The sequence below is a fragment of the Miniopterus schreibersii genome (assembly GCF_964146895.1).
Source record: "Miniopterus schreibersii genome assembly, chromosome: 17".
In the NCBI taxonomy this organism is placed as follows: Eukaryota; Metazoa; Chordata; class Mammalia; order Chiroptera; family Miniopteridae; genus Miniopterus; species Miniopterus schreibersii.
In genome coordinates, this window is record NC_138117.1 from 25,972,009 (window position 1) to 25,993,938 (window position 21,930).

The window sequence follows — 21,930 nt, forward strand, 5'->3', positions numbered from 1 at the left end:
CTTCTCCCTGACGTCATTCAGTCATCTCTATAAATTAAAATTATAAAAGCACTTCCTCCAACACTTCACGAAATCCCTTGATTCCCTTGTTCAAAAGTACTCAGAGTAAGTATTTAATTTTCCTTTCTCTCGGATCTTTAAGTTCTTACTACTGATACACTTTTAAGCTTCCCGGAGCATCAATGAGCAGTGGAAACATACCCTCACTATGCAGGGAACACCTCAATAACCCCCTTTATGGCCTGTGGGTCTTGTGCCATCCTGTGTATTTCAAGGGCATGGAGCAGATACAACATTTTGAGGCCCATTACCCAGGAGCACCAAACTATTTTTAGTCACATCATTCTGTAAAAGCAAAACCAAAGTTGCTCCTCATATGTAACATGACCAAATAGGCCCCAACTGTCCTGCCCATTTTCACTTCATCCATTTCATTGCTCATTTTCTTTGAAATTAATGCTCCCCTGGGTGCTCCATGAGAGCATTCCAATTCCCCCTCCCCTCCTAACACTGCAAAGGCATTTCCTGCTGCCAGTGAAGGCACGGAAGGCACCGGATGACCCTGGCACACCACAGTCACCTCTGGGTGAGCACGTGGAGCTCCTGAGATACTTACCTGCAGACGGTGGACAGGAAGGGGAGCCACTGGGGACCCAAACATCATCAGAGGTTGCTGGCCACAGTACCAGCCTGCTTCTTTAAATCTGGCACTAATGAGTATTTCTATATATCTTTCTAGGTTGATACTACCCAATGAGTAACCCCACAGTCAACTTGCACTGAGTATAAAAAAAATGCTTTCCTTTTTTAGGAATTCTTTGCCAGGCCTCTTACCATTTACCTGTAGGTCCAAATCTAAAGGTTCAGCTTATCAAAGAGAACATACATACATCCAAATATATGTCAAAAAGAAATGAAACAAAGCATCAGAGATAAAGAAGATGTAAGTAGATCAGAACATCAAAACCAGAGAAAAGAATTTAATATGTCTATCAGATCCTCCCTGGGCTTCAAATCTGACTCCAAAACAAACAGTGGTATACTCATTAGCAGAAACATTCTGATTTCTTCATGGAAAACAAAGCTTTTCCTGTGTTTAGATCAGTGATTCTTACAGCGTGGTCTCTGGACCATCAGCATCAGTATCACTCGGGAACTTGCTAAAAATGAAAGTTCTCAGGCTACACCCCAGGCCACCTGGATCAGACACTCTGGGCCCGGCCCACCACTCTGAGCTTGAAGAAGCCCTCGTGGTGCTTCCTAGCAGGCTAAGTTTGAGAACCACTGTTCTCAAGTAATAGGGTTTTATATATAGGGCACTGAGCCATGCTCCTATGGCGAACTTGGAAATTCAAACACCAGCTTTCAATAGAAGCTGAAAAGAAAACTGAAGTGAAATTCTGCAAAGGAGCAAAGGCACTTTGCCAGAGGGGTAAAGCAGCAAGGCCCTGACACATGTCTCTTGGCCACCCCTCTTTGCTGGGTCAAGGACTGACCCCAACATAGTCCACACTATACTAGTTTTAAAACACCTAGCTACGGGCCACATACAATGGTGCCGGGTGTTCTCAGCAACTCAGATTTAGAATTGAATCCTTCTGCTCCTCTCAACTAGTTCCCCTCCCCACCACCTGAGGTTAAAACCCTGAAACCATCCCTGGTACCTCCCTCCCCATCATTCCCATATTAGTTGCCACATCCTACGAATACAATCTCTTCCTTTCCTCCTCATCATTCAATAATTCATTCATCAAATATGTGCAGAGTATCTATGAGGTGGTGTAAATTCATCAGGGAACATGATGGACAAACCAATTCCTTGCTTTCATTACTCTTACTTTCTCATTGCAGAGACAATAATATAAATAAGTGAAATACATAGTATGTTAGATAGTGATTACTGTTGAGAAAAGTAGAGGGAAGGAGATAAGAAGCTTTGGAGAGGAGGGTGAAGATTTTTAGACAGGATGATTATGCAAGTCCTCCCTAGAAAAGGGACCATTTGAGTTACATCCCAAAGGAAGTGAGGGGATCTAGGGGAGAGCATTGGCAGCACAGGAATGGCAAATGCAAAGGCCCTGAGGTCAGAGTATGCTTGGCATGTTTGAGCCCAGTGTGGTTGAAGCAAAATAAACAAGTGGGACCACAAGAAAGAAATGTGGTCAAACAGATAACCAGGGGTTAGATCGTAGCCCTAGTAGGTGGTATCGGGCAGAGACTTTCCTGTAAGAGAAGACCACAGAGGGTCTGGGCAGAGGAGTGGTATTTTAACACCATCATTATGGGTGTTGAGTTGAAAACAACTGAAAGGGGGAAGACTAAAAGAGGGAGATCAGTTTAGGAGGCTTCTGTCCTTTCCTTCTCTACTCGTCAAAACCATCATCACCTCTCACTTTGGCTCTGTCCATAGCTCTCTTCCTGGGCCCCTTCCTCCCATTCCACTCCTTTCCCTCTGTAATCTGCCTAAAAGACGGCTCCCAACATCCGCTCAGACCTCCACACTGCCCATTAGGGGTGACTTCAGTTTCAGGCTAGAACACAAGCTCTCCACGCACAACATGGCCCTACCTCGCCTCATCCCCCAGACCTCGGCCATGCAAACCCACTGCCCCCACCTCAACGCACGTGTTCAGCACTTTCAAATGCATCTGCACAGTCTGACCCCGCCTTAGCTCTCTCTGATGCGAATACTTCCACCAGCCTCCCCTCCACCTGCTGAAATTCTCTGTCTCCGCAGGCTCATCGCAAATCCCACCTCCCCCCTGTAACCTTTCCTACCCCTCAACCACATGTTCCCTCATCTGCCTCTGGACCTCATCCCAGTGTGCCTAGCCTCCTTCATGGTCTTTATATATTTCCATCTGTCCTTGTCCTGTCTCCCTCAGTGGCCTGTAAGCGCTCGGAGAGCAAACCCTGGCTCACTCGTCTTCACATCTGCTGCAGCACAGAGGACAGCACCTTCTATAGACTCAAGAGTTGCTTAATTAAATAGTGACATAATCCTTTAGTGATCAAAATTCTGTAATTTTCAACGGTTTCTTTAAATCTGTTCATCACCTCAGAGTAGCTCTCTCAGTTAGTATTGTAAACACATTCCGCTCTAACACAGACTAAGTTTGGCAGAGAAAAATAGGTCTATTTTATGCTCCTTTATAATGCTAAGCAATTAAGCTAAAAAATATTAAAAGTAGTCACAAAGATAAAATCATTCTTATGATTAACTGCCACCAAAAGTTTTCCATTTAGGAAGATAAACAGTTAAATTTGGAAGACGAAAATGCTGAATTTCGAAACACTGGAAAATTGATCCACTTAAATATTTTAAGTACTTTCACTGGTAAGATTTTGATGCAGTCAATGCTAATCTCCTATGGAAAGGTGATGCAGACACACTAAAAATTCTACTTTCTCCTTTGCGGTGTTTTAAAACAATCTTATTCCTGCATAATTTATAATAAGAATCAAGAAACACTGAGTCAGATTTTCCCAATGTCTATCGTTACAATGTGGGGGTGGGGTGGGAAGTATAGTACTTTTCTTCTAGTATTCTCTGCGGTAGAACTTTCCATAAGGGCACCATTCAGTATGGCCCAAATCATTTTCTTTTTAAGGAAGTACTAACTTAGCTATCTTTCCACCTCCTCCCTGAAGAAGGTACGATTGGTATTCAAATTTCATATACTGGGTGGGACAAAGGTAGGTTTACAGCTGTTCACATGAAAAATAACACAATAAGTAATACAAGAATAAACACTGTGTTTCCCATACTCAGTATGGGAAACATACTTTTGCCCCACCCTGTATAAAATAAAGACCTGAAGAAGCCCTGCTCCAGGAAACAGACAAGAGAAAAGAGGATCTATGAATCAAGCTCGAAAGGAAATTTTAGTAACCATTACTTAATTCAAGACCTTAATAATGAATCTCAGCTTTGTAACTCGAATTATGTCCACAATGAAATGATTCCCCAAAATTTGATTTGTTATTTTGAAAATCAGTTTAAATATTAGACTATAGGTCTGATTTCATTTTCTATAGGTGATAGGTATTAGATATTTTAAAGGAAGTCAATATGTGCAAGATAAATATGAATTAACTTTATATATTCTAACTGAACATTATTTCAATACTGTCAGCATCATTTGAATCATTTTTAGTAGAACATTCTCACTTTATCATCCCATTAAAATAGGATTCCTTTTTAACAGGAAAAAGTGTGTCTTGAAGTTCCAGTCTAGATACAATTAGAGAATCCAGGACAAGTAGAAGTAATGACTGAACCATCTCTATGTCTGAGTCAGGAGGTTTGGCCGCAGAAGTGACATCAGTCATCATCATGAAGGCAGAGACAGGGTGAGAAAATTGAGAATTCATCAGAGATACAAGAAAATCAGACCGGAAACAGATCTTATAAACCAACTACCCATCGCCGTTAAAGGCTTCCTCTTTACTCTTTCTTTTAAAAGAAAATATCCTGAACCATGAAACTGAGCATTGAAAAGATGGTGGGAAGCAACCCAAGCAGTACAAGAAGACACCCCATCAAACAGCACATGGATTCAATTTTGAAAAATAATTTTAAAATTTTGTGACAACTTTTATCACTTTTGAACCTGCCTGCCTAAGTGCATGTCCCCCCAGAAGCAGGTCCTGAGACAAGGACTCAAGTCCAAGTGGTTCATTAGGGAGATTCAGGAAACGCTGAACAGGGAGTGTGGACATGGTGCTCGGGCAAAGAGGGCAGCCCACAAGGACGCAGAAATACACAGAATTGTCTCCCCCAGAGCTGGGTGTTTATCAGTTATAGTTAAGATAACTGATTTGGTGGGGGGAGGCCAGGGTAATAATTCCTTGGCACTTGAACCTGTCTCAAGCAGGAACCCCGCAGTTTCCCAGCCTACAAAGAAAACCTCCAGGCAAACAATGCAGGCACTGGCAGGTGGCAGGCCTCCATGGAGACAGGAAGGTCTACACTGCATCCCCCAGAAGAACGCTGTTCCCACCAACAGTCGTTTCCCTGTCGTATTTGGTATCAATCTTTTCTCTCTCTTTTCTCTACTATCCAATACAGCATATATTTCACATTCAGGCTATCTATTCCTAAGCTATAGAACATATCATTTTAGCTTACCGATACCTTTATTTCTCCCCTTGAGTCTACTTTATACTCTCCATAAGATTCTAAGTCTATTCCTCTACTGTAAATTCTTTAACATCAACCTTGATCTCAACTAAATTATAAAAAAATCACTCTTTTTATAGCAGCCATAATGGTCCATCTTAACAACCATGAAAAATGATGGGCTGGTCCATGGGGTTAAAGCTCAGGCCACAGTGGACCCAGAGAATTCTTTATGTTAAGACGGTAGAAGTCATTTTGGCAGTTCCAAAACACACATTGTCATAAAACGATGAGAGGGGTGGGGAGGCCAATATAAAACTTAACAGGAAAGAAGCACTTCCAATAAAATGTCACTTCGCTTGTTTCAAACAAAGACAGTCATTAAAAATAGTTGGATCTAAAGGTTATTGTTCTTAAGCAGCAGGGATCGTTCTATAATATGTTAGTAACTTCTAGGCCAGGCAGGTGCCTCTTTTGCGTTCCTGTGTATGCAAAGTGAGATGACAATGTGCCTACATAAATTCTACCTAAAACAGTAAGCACCTGACAAACATTATGCTCATAATTTCATAAAAGTCATTTCAGGAAATTCAGGAAATAGCAGAAAGTAATGGGAGTGTGGCACTGGAGGTTTCTTGGACTAAAGGAATTTATTGCCACTCAACAGATATATTGAATGCTGGACAAAGATGGGCAGGTTGGGAATCAGCTAAATTGTTTAGGTTTGAGATTGCCTAACCTAGCTTTAATGAGTTCATTATTTTTAAGAGAAATAAAAACGAAAAAGCAGCCCAGCTGGGCGTGGCTCGGTGGTTGAGCATCGACCTAGGATTCAGGAGATAGGGGTTCGATTCCCGGTCAGGGCACATGCCCTGGGTTGCTGACTCGATCCCCAGTCAGGGGCGTGCAGGAGGCAGCTGATCAATGACTCTCTCATCATTGATGTTTCTCTCTCTCTCTCCCTCTCCCTTCCTCTCTCTGAAATCAATAAAGATATTTAAATTTAAAAAAATGAAAAAACAGACCAGTACACATCACTGAGACTTTCTGGACATTTTTACACTGGGTTGGGAGGCCCATCCCCTGGCTGCCCTTCTCTGTGTCCACTTACAAGCATTTGGCAGAGCCACTGTTGAATGAGATCCCTATCTAATGCTAGGTTTTATATTTGTAGAAGGATCAGGCCGTTCAACCAAACCCACCATCCTCCTGAAACAAACCAACCACTATATAATGCAATAAGTATTTTTTAAAAGCAGACATTTCTAAATATAGTAAATGATATATATATAAATGTATCTTTGGATCTAAATCAGTACTTCTCAAACTACCTGTGAGGAATAGTCATTTTATTATTATTATTATTTCCAGCCTATCATTTACTGATACTTTTGCAAAATCCATTAAAAATGAATCATTCAAAAATAATTTTTTTTAATCATACAAAATATAAGCCCAATTTTTTTATTATTATTTCTATTAGATTCAACAGGCATAAAATGACTCTGTCAAATTTCTTTAAAAGTTTCATAATACTTACTCTCAATTTAAGCCCTGGTCTCATCTCAGACCAGTAACAGCTGCGGGCAGCACTGGCCTGGGGCCACAGTCCGAGTCACACTGACCTGAAGTACTGTACATATTTATTCAAAAGACATACTTTACCTCTGATATCCTTTCCAAATCCCATAGAAGAAACTTTTTTGTCCACTTGCTCATTACTGTTTGGTTTCTCCTTCATGACGTCATCGTCGCTAACAGCATCAACAGAAAATTTTTTTTTCTTTTTCTTTTTTTTGTGTCGAGGCGGAAGCTTTTTTGGAAAAGTAAACATTGGGAATATCACAAGCAACATTGCAATGGCACAAAGGAGGAATCCGCTCCACCTAAAAAATTGGGAAATGTGAATCGCACTTATGGCTTTTGCATTGTGAGTGAGAACAAATTAGCAAAGTAGAAGTTTGTGATGATAAAATTCTCCAGAAAAAACACTTTAGACTCTCATCAATTGTAAAGCAGTAGAAAGTGGACAAACTAAGACAATATAGGAATCCTCCCTTTCTGGGGTATACATGAGAAATTTACTCAATAATTATACTCGTGTTATAATGAACATTATAATAAGCAACCTGAGAATTTCATTCAAGTATCGTTAAGCACATATGTGTTAGTCCTGCTACAATATGTATGTTATAATAAATCAATGTCATAAATTTAATAGAAAAATAATACTGACTCTATAGCATGTTTTGCGGACCAGTATAGACACCCATTTCTCAGAAGGAAACCATTAATATCTCCTGTAAAATATGTTTTAAATTGCTGATGGCACTCAAATATTTTTCTGCAAGCACTTAAGAATATATTGAATGCTCTTAACTGGCCCTCACCATACTTAGTCATGAGGGCCACCAAAGACATTTGGTTTGATCCTTACTTCAAGAATTATACCCTAGTTGCAAGTAAGCTAAAAATATATCTGCGAGAAATGCAAGAATGTTTACAATTAAGTGTTAGATCACATGGTATAGAGCATGAATGCTAAAGAAGTTCAGAGATAGGAAATGTGTGTCAGAAAGATTCTTAGGAGAAGTAAAGCTTGAGTGCTGTAGAACCGAGAATGTGTCTTTGGACTCATCTGTGGTTGGCACGCTGCAGAAACCAGAAAGCAAATACAAAGTAGAATTCAGCTTGGAGCCCTGCATTAGCTCTGTGTTTATGACCTCAGGCTTCTTCCCCAGGGGCAATTTCTCAGTCCCCTTTCAACTTTTTCTCAGCAAATAGCTCCTGGTCCTACCTAACAGAGCACCTCTTTCTAACTAGGATTCCTCAACTCCAAACTCTGCCCTTAAAGCTTCCAAGCTCACGAATGCTCAGACTCTGTTCTCTGTATTGACACCCCGTCAGTTGTAACCGGAATGCAAGCAGCATTCTAAGCATGAATGTTGGATTCAACCCACTGAGAGTATAGATCAATTGCAAAGTGAAAATTCATTTATAAAAGTAGTGTTTCAATCACAGTGCTGTTAGCTGCTAAAGGTCATAGTTTAGCTGAGACAGTCATTCCTAGAACCAGTCATTAATAATCCAGTGTGCTATTTTCAAACATATTTAAAGTTATACCAAGTAAAGATTTTAAAACAATCAGAAAGTGGCTTTACTTTGAGAAGATTGCTCAGCACAAACTTGTCCCAATCTCCATTATTCAGAATATAATCACGAACCCAGTGCCTGACACAGTTAGGAACTGAAAAAATGTCTTGAACAAATACATTGAATGAGATAGGTTTTAAAAAAATAAAGTCATCTATCTGTGGGGAACATAGCTACTATAACATCTGGCCCCTTTAGCACTTAGCTGCTTACGAGGCCTTTACTAACCTGGCCCGACTCATCAATCTTTCTTGAAACTCCTGCAAACTTGACATTCAGTCTCCCCAACCTAGTCCTCTCACGCTCTCTCCACAAGAGGGCAGTCAGCATAGTGTAAGGGACAGTTCTTGAGTTGTGGCTTCAGACAGACCTGGGGTGGTTTTTTATGGTTTGGGTTTTTTTTTTAAATATATGTCTTTATTGATTTTAGAGAGAGGAAGGGAGAGAGAGAGAGAGAAACATCAATGATGAGAGAGTCATTGATCGGCTGCCTCCTGACGCCCACAACTGGAGATTGAGCCCACAACCCAGGCATATGCCCTGACCTGTAATCAAACCACAATCTCCTGGATCACAGGTGGACACTCAACCGCTGAGCCACACCCGGCCGGGCCAGACCTGAGTTTTTATCCCATCTTTATCACTTACTAACTCTAAGATCCTAGGGGACTTATTTTGCTTTTCTGAACCCACTTTCTCATCTGAAAGAGAGGTAATAACAACTGTTTTGGAGTCATCAAAGTTAATACGACAATGCACAAAACAAACCTAATAAAATGCCTGCCCTATCAGCTATCAATTCACAGTAGCTGGTTTTGTTTGTTTTTATGTAGATCTGCACTGAGGCGCCCACACTCCCAGCCAGAGCCATTGACAAAGCTATATACAAACATTAAAGATATATTCATAGCAGCCCAAAGTGAGGGTAAATATAGAAGAAGGGGAAGAATTATAGTGAATAAACAATAATATAAATGTTTGGGGACATTTCTAAGCAGAGCAAAGCAGCCCATATTATTCAACGGTCCACAGCAACAGATCATCATTAACACATGACGTAACGATGGTGCTCAAGAGAACTCTGAGAAAAGCTGAGTAAGATAAGAAAACGTGCATCATGTAAGAAAAAGAAACATGAATAAGAGCCGAAATTGAAAAGCAAGGCTTCCTAACTCCTTTTTATGAACCATTACTCAGAGACTGTTCACTAAAAGGGTCAGTGAAGTATATTGACTAAGACCTCCACCCTGACTCAGTTTATCCCAGCTCTCACTGCCTCTGAGGCTTTGGGAAGCTATTCAAATCGCTGAGCATCAGTTTCCTCATTGGCAAAATGGGCATAATATTAGTGACTACATACGATGTTATAAGGCTTAAATGAAAATGTATGTAAAGCTCGATACATAGAAAGCACTCAATAAATGTCAGCATTATTCAGTCCTTCCTTCCTTCACTCTTTCAGCATATATTTATTGAAAAATACATCATTCTGCGAGGCATGGGATAAAATAACACTGTATCAAATAACTATGTCTTTGTTCAAGGTAGAAGACTTACAAACAGGTCTACTCAATAAACAAAATTCATTTTTAAATAGACCCCCATTATATATTTCTATATTGAGGAATTTTATCATTTGTAGAACTAATATTGGGCCATTAAAATGAATAAAAATACTTGAACATTGATGAAATCCAAAGGAATGAATAATAACTAACATTATATAGCAAGAACTATTTAGAGCCCTGCATATATAGATTCATTCATTCTTCACAACAACCCAGTGAAGAAGGTACTGTAACTACTCCCAGTTTTATGGATTTAGAAAACAATAGCAACAAGTGAGCCTCAGAGAAGTTAAGTAACCTCTCCAAGGTCACACAGCTATTAGGTGGCAGACTGGGATTTAAACCCAGGGAACTGTGGCTTCAGGGCCTGCACTCTTAATCACTCTACGTTGCTAACAGTTGGGTTGATGTCTACTAGGAAACTTTCCAGAGACAGCATAAAGCACTTTTAAGATGAAAATTCCTGCCTCCTTTTTGCTCCCTGCCCCCTAGTTTGTCCTCTTTGCCTCTCTCTCCCACCAGATGTCCCCTATTGCCATGCTCTTCTCATGGACATATCTATATAGAACACATAACATACACTGCATATTTATAAATATATTTTTATAATCTCTTTTTTTGAGAACAAAACAAAAAGGGCCTTATCCTGATTTATTTCAAAACTGCAAAGAAAAGAGTAGTTGAGACCAAAAATTTCACTATTAGTCAAGAACTGAAAATTCCTGTGTTATTCCCCTCATGCTGACAAGGGAACTTCCTTTTGTATAATTTCAAAATTTTAGTAGGCCAGGCTCCTCTGGATCTTAGCACTTCCATCTTCAGAGAGCATTACTTACGAAAATAAGAGGTGTTCTATAACCTAATTAATATTTTAACTGCTTTGAAAATAGTGTTCAACATTATTCCTATATACCTCAGAGTTATGAGGTTATCGTCTTGTAATGAAGCACAGAACACGGTACTCTAAGGAACTCTTTAGAAATTAATTGCTCGACACTAATGTCTGATACTCCAGTATTCTCTCTGGTATAAAATGAACATTCCTTATCAATGTATACTTATTCCTAATGCATGTTAAATGAATCAAGGACACCAATACTTTTTAGTGCTTAAAATCATGAAAAAAAAAACTCACATTCAGCAGGAGGGCTATGAAGGACTCACATGCAGCCCTGGCTATCTGAATAAATAAACGGAGTTCTCATTTTCTAAGGCCTGAACATTACTTACTTAACAAGACAACTAAGGGCTAGCAAGTGAGCAAGTAGCTAACTCCCCAGAACACATGGGAAACAAACTACTCCCGAGTGAAAAGATTCACTGCTATGACAATGGAAAAGTAGAGCTAGAGTTCTGGGCAGTGGGGGAGGGTTGAGAAAGCACAAACACAATATAATAAGAAAGGGGGGGAGGATTTTAAGGCACAGAAAAGATCATGATAGCTTTGATTAAAATACACAGGAAAGTTCCAGCACACATTACCCTTTCCCTCCATTGTGCTCTAAATGAAACAACTGCCTCCACCTAAAAGAATGGGGATTCAGCTGTTTTTTCCATGCCGCCTGTATCAGTTTCTTATCGCTGCTATAACAAATTACACAAATGTATTATCTTATAGTTCTGGAGGTCAGATGTCTAAAATGGGTTGGCAAGACTGCATTCCTTCAGGAGGCTCTAGGAAAGAAACGACCTCCTTGCCTGTCCAACTCCTAGAGCCCACGGCCCTGGTTCCCTTCCTCCATCTTCAAAGCACATCTCTCCAACCTCTGCCTCAGTCACCATGTCACCTTTTCTTACTCTGACCTTCCTGCCTCCTCGTCTCCCTTATAAGGACTCTTGTGATTATATTGGGTCCACCAGGGTCATCCAGGATAATCTTCCCATCTCAAGATCCTTAACTCAGTCACATCTATAAAGTTCCCTTTGCCATGAAAGGTGGCACATTCATAAGTTTTGGGGAATGGGACATAGATAACTTTGGAGAATTATTATTTTGCCTACTACCCCTTCCTAGGTGACTTTTAGCTATTTTCCATATTCTCCTTGGGGAAATTTTTATGTTAACTACAAGGGTACCATGACACTATCATTAAGAATAAGTGAAATGTAAAATTTAGTAAACAGTTCTTACCAGTTTCCAATGAAACGAGGGTCATTCTGGTCAAGGTGAACAGGATTTCTGGGATCAACATAAAAACCAATAAGAAGTCCACCTAATAAATATCCCACTGCAGGACCAAGAGCTCCCATGACATACATGATGGCTGAGAAAACAGAAGGGGAAATGTGAAATACAACGACATGTTCCTTAATTTTCAGTGGTTGTCCAATTTCATTCATACCATGCAGAAGCCACAGTTTAATCCAGTTAACAACTTCCAAAAAAAGAGTGAAAAGATTCACTCTTTAGAGAACTTAAGATTGTGTCTATGTTGACATTTCAGTTTCAAATCATGTCCTTTATTTAACTGTTGCCTGTTGTTCTCTTAGAGCATCAAAATCATCTGGAGAACTTCCTGGTTGGTTTTGTTTCATTTTTTAAATATAAGTGCTCAGGACCTACTCCAGACCCACTTGATTTAAATTTCTGCAAGTACAGGCCTGGGTGGTTAATGAGACAGTCACTAGATAACCAAGAGAAGATAAAAGATAGTCTCAACAATAAGAAAAGGGGGAAAAGTAGATGTCACTTGTCATAGCTAGAAGGTCCTAACAAGTTAAGGGAACTCAAGGCCAGACTTTGCCATGAAAATGGATTCAGTTGAATTGGCAAAGCTTCTTAAGCACCCTCAAATCACTAATATTTTCAAATCACCACTTTAGAATCAAAGATCTCACAATGAGTTGGGTTTACTGTTAATTGAGAAATCTTACTTAAAGATTAATAATCTCCTTAAATGGTATGAGTGAGAGCCCAAATGGAAAGCACCAACTCACAGTTGAATTAGAAAAAAAAATTTTTTAAAGAGAGAGAACTCATAGACATGGATAGTGTGGTGATGGCGGGGGCGGAGGGGGGGCTGTGCCGGAAGAGGGCATAGTGGGAATAAATGGTGATAGAACAAATAAAATAAAAATAAAAATAAAATAAAATATTTTTTTAAATATGTTTTCATTGATTTCAGAGAGAGGAAGGGAGAGAGATAGAAACATCATTGATGAGAGTCATTGATCGGCTGCCTCCTGCACATCCCCTACTGGGGATTAAGCCAGAAACTGGGGCATGTGCCCTGACCAAGAATCAAACCGTGATTTCCAGGTTCACGGGCCAATGCTCAACTGCTGAGCCACATTGGCTGGACAAATTCACTGTCATTTCTTTATAGCATTTTCATGCTGTAATTAAAAATTTTTAAGGAAGTACTATTTCCCCAATTTTTAAATTTTGAGGTAGGACATGAAATTCCTTAAAAGTCACAGAAAAATCTAGCCACACTCTAAACCCAGTGTTTGTCCTGAAGAAACTCAGTTACTTGGAGACAAATCATTAAACACTTTTGAAGAATGATAAACTCAGGCTCTACACATTTCTCATTTCTAGTGTCACCATGCATTTTAATCACTGAAGAAATGAGTGGTTTGTCATACCCTTTCAACAAAACTGTTTTACCAGAAAGCAGGGAACAATCAGAATAGCTGCACCTTTCTCTCTCATCTGCACCTGAATAAACTTCGAATAATCCTGTCCCTTCTGTTACTTATAGCTACAGACAGTAATTTAACACCTGCTCTCGCTTTTCAAACAATTCAGTAGAGAAAGCACAGCATTTATTTATTTTACAGAATCTGCTTGTAACAATAAGACATTAGGTTCTTGGACTTCATCTGTGCTTGGAAATGCAGAGTGGGGGAGGCACAGACTTAAATGACTGGTATTCTTTTGGAAGCATGCTTTTCATAAAGTAAAATTAGAGTTCTGATAAATATCTTGTTAACCTCCCCATTTATAGCCTCAAGCGGAACTCAAGAATAGAAAGGACTTTTCCAGTACCCGGTATTTCCGTATGCATGTGAAGATAAAACTTATGTTTACACCTCCAGGCAAACCAGCACCATGTACAATTTAAAACTGTGATGAGGCCAAAATGTGACATGAATCATCTTCCCAAAATAGTTCCTCTGGCATGAAAGAGACTGTCTTACAAACACAGATGAGAAAAGAGGTATTTCTGCCAAACTGTTTATGCCTGGGGTTACTGAGAGCAGCGTCTCCAAGCGCCAAGCTCGGATGTGCTGGCGAGACCCACAGTTACCCAGTGACGCGGGGGCCACGACACCTTAACTACGTCATGAGATGCGGATGGCACTTCTTAAAATTCAGCTGTGTAATCAGAAAAAAATTATCTTCATTATAAATCCAACAGAATCATTCTCATTAACGAAATAAACATATACATATGTGTATGTATATAACTATACTGTATGCTGTATATATATATACTGTATACAGCATATAGTATAGTAACTATAATATACAACTATATGTTTATCTGTGTGCTATTTATATATATGTATATCTATATAACTATACTATATGCTACACTATATATATACTGTATGTGCTATACAATAAATAGTATAGTAACTATACTATATATAGCTATATGTTATATGTATGTTATATACATGCATGTATGTCTATATAACTATACTATATGCTATACTACATATCGTATATTTCCTTCCGTTACCTCTCCCCAAGCTGTTTGACCTTCAGATCTCCATTTTCTTCTTAAATTACTTTATACTTCATTTTTGTGACCATTTATGCTTTTTACATTAAAGCACATTAACTTCTATTTTTAATCCCTTTCGCCTTCACATTTTAACATCCTCCTGCAGACTTAACTTTTATTATGATCCGATACCTCTTTTACTTTAACACCATTAGCTGCTTTACATTTTGATCTTACTTTATGTTTTGATGCATTTTATCTTCTTAAATCGTTTTTCATAGGGGTTTTCATTTTTAAAATTGACCGTCAAGGGTTTTTTTAATTATATTTTGTCACCTTATTTCTCATACTTTAAGTTAGTTTGCTTATTTTTTTAGCTCTTGTTATATGAGGCTAACTTTTCTATTTTTATAAACTTCCATGATTTGAAACTTTACATCTTGGTTACACTCCTGAATTTTACTATATTTTGGATGTTTAGCAGTTTCTCCTTCCTTTCTCAGCCTTCTGACAATATCTTCTTTAGACAAACTTTATCTTAGTCTTCTCTTACGTTTTGCTGTTTTGGATCGATTTGGGTCATAGCTCATTAGAAGCTGGGCCCAAGCTCCTATCCCCTCCCGGCCATGTCCCACAGCCTCTGTCCTTGGGCTCCGGCGGCCCCATGGCATCCAGCGGGTTAAGGACACCGGCCCGAGAGACTCACACTTAATTCTCCCGGGTGGCGTCTCACTCTGCACATGGCGTGTTTGATCAGCTGGACTCTGCGAAGCTCTCTCACGTTATCCAGTAACGAGAACGTGTGGATTCCAAATCCAAGGCCTCTGACGAATAAACTCTAACACGAGCCACGGCCACAGAGCAAGACAGACCAGTCGGAGGGCTCTTCGTTCAGCTCCTGCCTGGCCTGGAGAGGGTCCTGTGGGTTGACCTTCCCAATCCTACTGGAGAGAGAGGACACTCACCTGCACCCAGTCCACCCCTTGTCGAGCGGACACCTCCATTCCTGACAGAGCCCAAAGACGCCCCTCTTGCCTCATCACAAAGCCCATCTTGGTTGCACTGGGGATTATCCCAACCCGGGTCATTCCGAGGGTCTGCTGCAACCCAGGGAACAGCTCTCTGAACTTTACAGCTCAAGCTGCCCCTCACTGACACAAAATGATTCAAGGACTCCGTGCTGATCGTGACCAGCCTGCAGGCCAGAGCCTCACCCAACCTGGGAAAGCGAGGGGCTGCTCAAAACCAGCAGAGACCCCAGCGTCACATGGGCTACAATGACGTCCTTCCTCCAGATCTCTGCTCCAGTGTCACTCCTCAGAGAGGCCATCGGTGGCCACATATCTACACACAGCACCCCACTCCCCACCCCATCACTCTTTGCCACCCGACCTTGCTGGAGTTTGCATATGACACACACACGCCCCCATACAACATATTTGTTTATTCACTTATTATCTGTCATTTCCATGAGAACAAGGACTATTTTTTCACTGATGCCATATCCATGCCTAAGCAGTGCTGACCATACGCACTAATAACTATTGGTGAGTGGTGAGGAGACGAAGACATGGACTTCCAAGCTTTAGTGGAGTAACAAAAGCGGTCGAAGTGAATTCATCCTTGCAACAGGGTCTCAGAGAGCCATCCACGGGCACCTGCTCCCTAGATCCCTGGGCTGCCCTGTCCTTGCGAGCGCCTCCATACCATTCCCCATTAAGTCCTCAGTTTGGCAGAGCTGGTTTCTGTGCTTTAGCCACAGGGCCTCCACTCTTACCCCAACCCACTCCATGCCTGACTCTTACCTCTGCCAGGTTGTCCATGGGCCACCACCCTCCCCTCTAGGTTTCCAGAGTTCTCAGAGCTGGCCCAGTTCTCTTTGGAACTGGCCCAGATTTGCAGGATCCTCATTTGAACTTGGTCTCTAATTTATCAGACCCTGTTTCCATGTTGCTCCCACTCTTTGCTGCTCACTGTCCACCGATTCCTCATGTCCCCTCTGGCTCAGACCCACAAATATGTTGCTGGGAACTGATGCTGACAGGAGTGGGGGTCACATGTAAAATTTAGGCTCAGTTTCAGGATCTGGGATTACACCCAGGACAGTTGCACAGGGAGATGTTTCACGTATGTGTCTAAGGTCCTCAAATGACTATGAAACCCAGGCTGGGACAGGGAGAGCAGGTCGTCCTCTTGAATACATTTGGTGTCACATCGCCTGCAGATGACAAGAGGACATGCAAAGCAACCCACACATCACTGTGATCTTACAGCAGCAGGGACACCAACTCCCACTCAACTTGCATAATTCCTTGAAAATTAGCCAAGGTACTTGAGAGCATCCCATTTAGAGAAATCTTCCCTAGCTCATTCTTTCCACTCATCAGCACAGACAGATAGGAGACCTTTGATCTTGGTTATTTTGAGCAGCAATTTTTTTTAAGTGATTCACTTATTTTGATACAGATCTGACAGCCAAAGGACAGCTGCCTCCACTCTATCACTTCACTAAAACATCCAGAGAGCAACTGAGGTCACAGATGAGACGGGAAAATGGTTTACGTAGGTTCAAAGTATTTTTTCCTCACTACCATAGTGAGCAATAGTTGGTTTAAATTCACTCTCTTCCTCTAGAAATATTTTCAAAGTAATTTGTACTCTAACAAGGAACAACCACGTACATAGATAAGCAGCCAGTGCACTTTATCCTAATTTGGGTAATGGGAGAGGGGAGTATTTAATGAGCTGTGGCTTTAAGACATCAAACTTGATCACCTGTGACTCTGTCTATAAACGTAATCCAGTCCTCAGGAAGAACCGCAAGGACAGCTATCATGAAAGCATTGAAAAAAATGTTTGTCAAATTGTAAAAATTATATTTGGGGGCAGTAATATGTTTTATTAAAAGTTAAGTATGGATTCCCAATACAAAAATATTAATGAACCCATAAGAAATTAACTTCAATAGTTATCAAAGAAATAGAAGCTAAAAACAATGAGATAAACTCTAACCAAATAAATTAGCACCAGAGTGTTATATTTGATACAAGCTTTTGGACAGCAGTTCATTATGTATATATCATGGTGACCTTTCTCACTGCATTATGCATATAGAAAAACAGAAATGATATTAATAATAGTGATTACATTTTGAGGCATAATGCAAGTATTAATTTTAATGTTTAAGAAGAGTTTTTATACCTTGAGGAAATACTTATTTTTAAAACTCAAGTGAAAATAAAGAATAGAAAATTTTGTTGACGTTGTGATCATGATTATGTCAAAAAACTTGTACTTTAAAAAAAGGTGTCTACAAAAAAAGCTACTAAAACTAATCAGTGTTTTTAGCAAGGCTGCAGGATACAAGTTCAATATTTTAAAAATTAATTATCTTTCTATATACTAACAACAATCAGAAATTAAAAGAATAAAATTTACAGCAATATCAGAAATATAAAACACTTTAGAGATAAATCTGACAAAATATGTACAACACCTTTGCACTGAAAATTACAAAACATTGCTGAAAGAAATTAAAAATCTTAATAAATGGTGAAGCATGCCTTGTTTATTGGTCAAAGGACCCAATATTGTTATGATGTTAATTCTCCCAAAATCAATCTAGAAAGCCAATGCAATTCCAATCAAAGTTCCAGTGAGCTTTTTGTATAAATTGACAAAGTGATCCTAAAATTCCTACAGAAATACAAAGGTCACAGAATAGCCAGTTTTGAAAAAGAAAAACAGAGTTGACGAATTAACACTACCTGATTTTAAGACTTCTTATAAAGATACTATAATCAAGACAACATAGTATTGGCTTAAAGATAGGCAAATAGATCAATGGAATAGAAAAGAAAGTCCAGAAACAGACCCACACATCTATATGGATAAGTGACTTTTGACCAAAGTGTAAAGGTAATTCCATGGAAAAAGCATAGTCTTTTCAACAAATGGTGCTAAACCATTAGACAGCCCTATGCAAAAAGTAACTCAAAATGAATTAAGACAAAAGTGTAAAACCTAAAACTATAAAAGTTCTGGGAGAAATATTTTTCAACAGACACTTTACCAAAGATAATGTATGGATGGAGTTAAACACATGAAAGATGTTCAGCATCACCAGCCATTAGGGAAATACAAATTACAACCACAGTGAGATACTATTCAAAGGGTTAAAATTTGAAAGACAAATTGTTTCAAGTCTTGGCAAGAATGTGAAGCAACCAGAACTTTCATACCCTGCTGATGTGGAAAGCAAAATGTTCCAGCCACGTTGGAAAACAGTTTGGCAGTGTCTTAAGAAGTTAAAACATAACTATCATATGAGTTGACCATTACACTCTTAGGTAGTTTCCTTTTTTTTTATCCTCACCTGAGGATATGCTTTTTCTATTGATTTTTAGAGAGATAGGGAGGGGGGAGGGGAGAGAGAGAGAGAAACATTGATTGTCTCCCGTACATGCTCCAACTGGGGATCGAACCTGCAACCTGGGTATGTGCCCTGACTGGGAATCAAACCTGTGACCTTTTTGCTGTACAAGACAAGGCTCCAACAAACTGAGCCACCCAGCCAGGGCTACATTCCTAGGTATTTTCACAAGAAAAATGAAAGCATATGTCCTTTCACAGGGTTACATACAAATATTCACAGCGGCTTTATTTGTAGTCACCCCAAAATGGAAACCACCATAATGTCCATCAAGAGGTAAATGTATAAACAAATTGTAGTAGATTCATACAGTGGATTATTATTTAGCAATAAAAAGGAATGAACTATTACATGCGAAAACATGGATAAACCTCAAAATAATTTTGCTGAGTGAAAGAAAGTAGACATAAAAGAGTACATACTGTATGATTCCATTTATAAAATTCTAGAAAGGGCTAATTTACAGTAATAAATCAGGGTGTAGTGGGGGCCAGGAGAAGGGATAGAAACAAAGATACTCAAAGAAGCTTTTGGTGACGTTGGGTATGTAAATTCTTGATTGTGGTGAAGGTTGCATGGTTGTATATATGTGTCAAACTTTACCAAATTATATACTTTAATTATGTGTAGTTTATTTTATGTCAGTTTTATCTCAAAAAAGACAAGTGTTCTAAAAGTGGGTCCTGGTGATAGTTGCACAACTCTATAAATTTACTAGAAGTCATTGAATTACACAGTTTGAGTGGGTGAATTTTATGGTATGCAAGTTATGTCTCAAAAAGTCATTTAAAAAAGAAAGACCAGAAGCAAACAGGGCATGTACTAGAAGTTGTTGGCTCAGGTAGTGTAATTTCACACAACGGGGTTTTTTGTGTGTCTTCTTTATAGCATTCCATATTTTCAGCTTTTCTAACTGAATACAAATTTAATAAAAATTTTAATATATCCCTGGAATTAGTGCATTTATCTCTCTCTTTTTAAAATATATTTTTATTGATTTCAGAGAGAGGAAGGGAGAGGGAGAGAGAGATAGAAACATCAATGATGAGAGAGTCATTGATCTGCTGCTTCCTGCACGCCCCCAACTGGGGATTAAGCCCAAAACCCAGGCCAGGTACCCTGACCCAGAACCAAACCTCGATCTCCTGGGTCACAGGTCCATGCTCAACTGCTGAGCCACGCCAATCAGACTGTTTATTTCTTTCAACTTCTAATACTTCAGCCATCAAATGTATCATTTTGTGTAAACTTAAGATAAATATATATTTTTTTAACTTGAAGGGAAGCCTTCACAGATTAACAAATTTGTTTCATTTGTTCTCATATTTATAGCACCTCCTGAAGGAGCACCTAACACAGAGTGAGCACACAGAAACTCTCATGAATGAGCATACAGTATTTGTAAAGCAATCCTTCCATTTTTCTTAAGACTGATTTGCCCAATACATCATGATGAATTCTCTCTGGCTAAATTATTATAATAAATTAGGGGTCAACAAACTACTGGCCAAATCAGTAAATAAAATTTTATTGGAACACAGCCACATGGGCTCACTTACATACTGAGTGTGTCTACTTTCACACCACAGCAGCAGAACAGAGCAGTTACCACAAAGACGGGATCACCTTTGGACTAAAAATTTACTATCCAGCCCTTTATAGAAAAAGTCTGCCAGCCTGTAATAAAAAATGGCAGTCATATTATGGAGTATTTACTCTGTAGAAGTATCAGATAAATGTTTGCACACATTATTTCTTTTCATTTTCACCTCTAAGGTAGTTATAATTACCTAAGCTATGGATATATATACAGAAGTATGGATGAGTTTTTGTTTAAATGCATATCTGGAAAAGCCACTTTTCTATAAGTGTTTTGTTATGAACAAGTTATGTAGATTAAAAATTATAAATGTAAAAGTAAGGAATAGTTATATAAAAGAGAAATTCATTTGTAAAGTTCATTTTTCCAATGTTGGCAATTTCTCAAAGATTCACTTTATAAGAGTATAGCCCAAGTAATATTTTAGTTGAGCCATAATTCACTGTGAAGTAAAATGTTATCACAACTATTGTTTACTGGTGATCTTCCAGGAACTACAATAGCTTCTTTACATCTTTGGTGCCATTCAACACTAACAGCTGTATGGAAAAAAATTAGTATATTATCCTTCCCAATTTACAGATGAGAAAACTGAGCCCTGGGAAGTTAGGAGATTAGCAATTACCGGTAAGTGGTAGAGCCAAAATTAGAATTTGGATCTTTCTGAAACCAAAGCCTTTCTGTTTATGGGCACATGTCTCTAAAATACAAAAAAGCAACAAAAGCTTAATTAGGAGTATGCAGGTCTCTACCACTAAAGAAATTAGTCCCATAAGAGCTGAAAATCTCAAAATATTTTTGGAACTGTTAGTAGCAGGAGTCTTAAAAGCATTCTAAATGAAAAAGAAGCTCATTTTTCATCTCCAACATCCTCACTAATTGGCTACCACAGGATGGCAGGGAAAAGCACATTAACTGAAAAATACATTCCAAATATGTTGCATGACATTTACTTCCATAATTACGGTGAAGACTCAGAAGAGCATACCAGCTGTTAAGAGCAGATTAAATTTATCTCCTGGGAAGGGTAAGTCATGCAGGCAACACCTTCCAGGTAAACAAGCGTAGGTAGGACACTCTCCAGTTTGTTTTCCAGGCATTCGAAGAAGCATGATTCCCATAGGAAAGAGCCAAGACCAGGGCAGCACTTAGGAAAAGTGGAAGAATATCATGTACAAATGTCCCTACACACATTGGCATCATCATGGCCTTCCACTGAATTCTACAGTCAAGTGATATAAATGTTTTAGGACACCTTTAATATTATCGCTCTTCCCATCAGTCCACTGGAATTAGTTCTAATACAGTCAGACTGCTTACACTAGGGCTCCCTGTAAAGCTTATTCTTGTATTTTAAAAAAGTTAGTAGTCAAAGTCTA

General features: G+C 39.2%; 1 protein-coding gene across 1 annotated transcript in view; it reads right to left on the reverse strand.

The window, feature by feature from the left end:
* Window positions 1-21,930, reverse strand: part of SLCO5A1 (solute carrier organic anion transporter family member 5A1) — a 91,141-nt gene that overhangs the window by 42,132 nt on the left and 27,079 nt on the right. The window contains exons 3-4 of the mRNA XM_081116464.1: window positions 11,975-12,107; window positions 6,788-7,008 (exon numbers count right to left, since the gene is read on the reverse strand). Coding sequence (XP_080972590.1) covers window positions 6,788-7,008; window positions 11,975-12,107 — 354 coding nt within the window. The remainder of the gene's footprint in view (window positions 1-6,787; window positions 7,009-11,974; window positions 12,108-21,930) is intronic.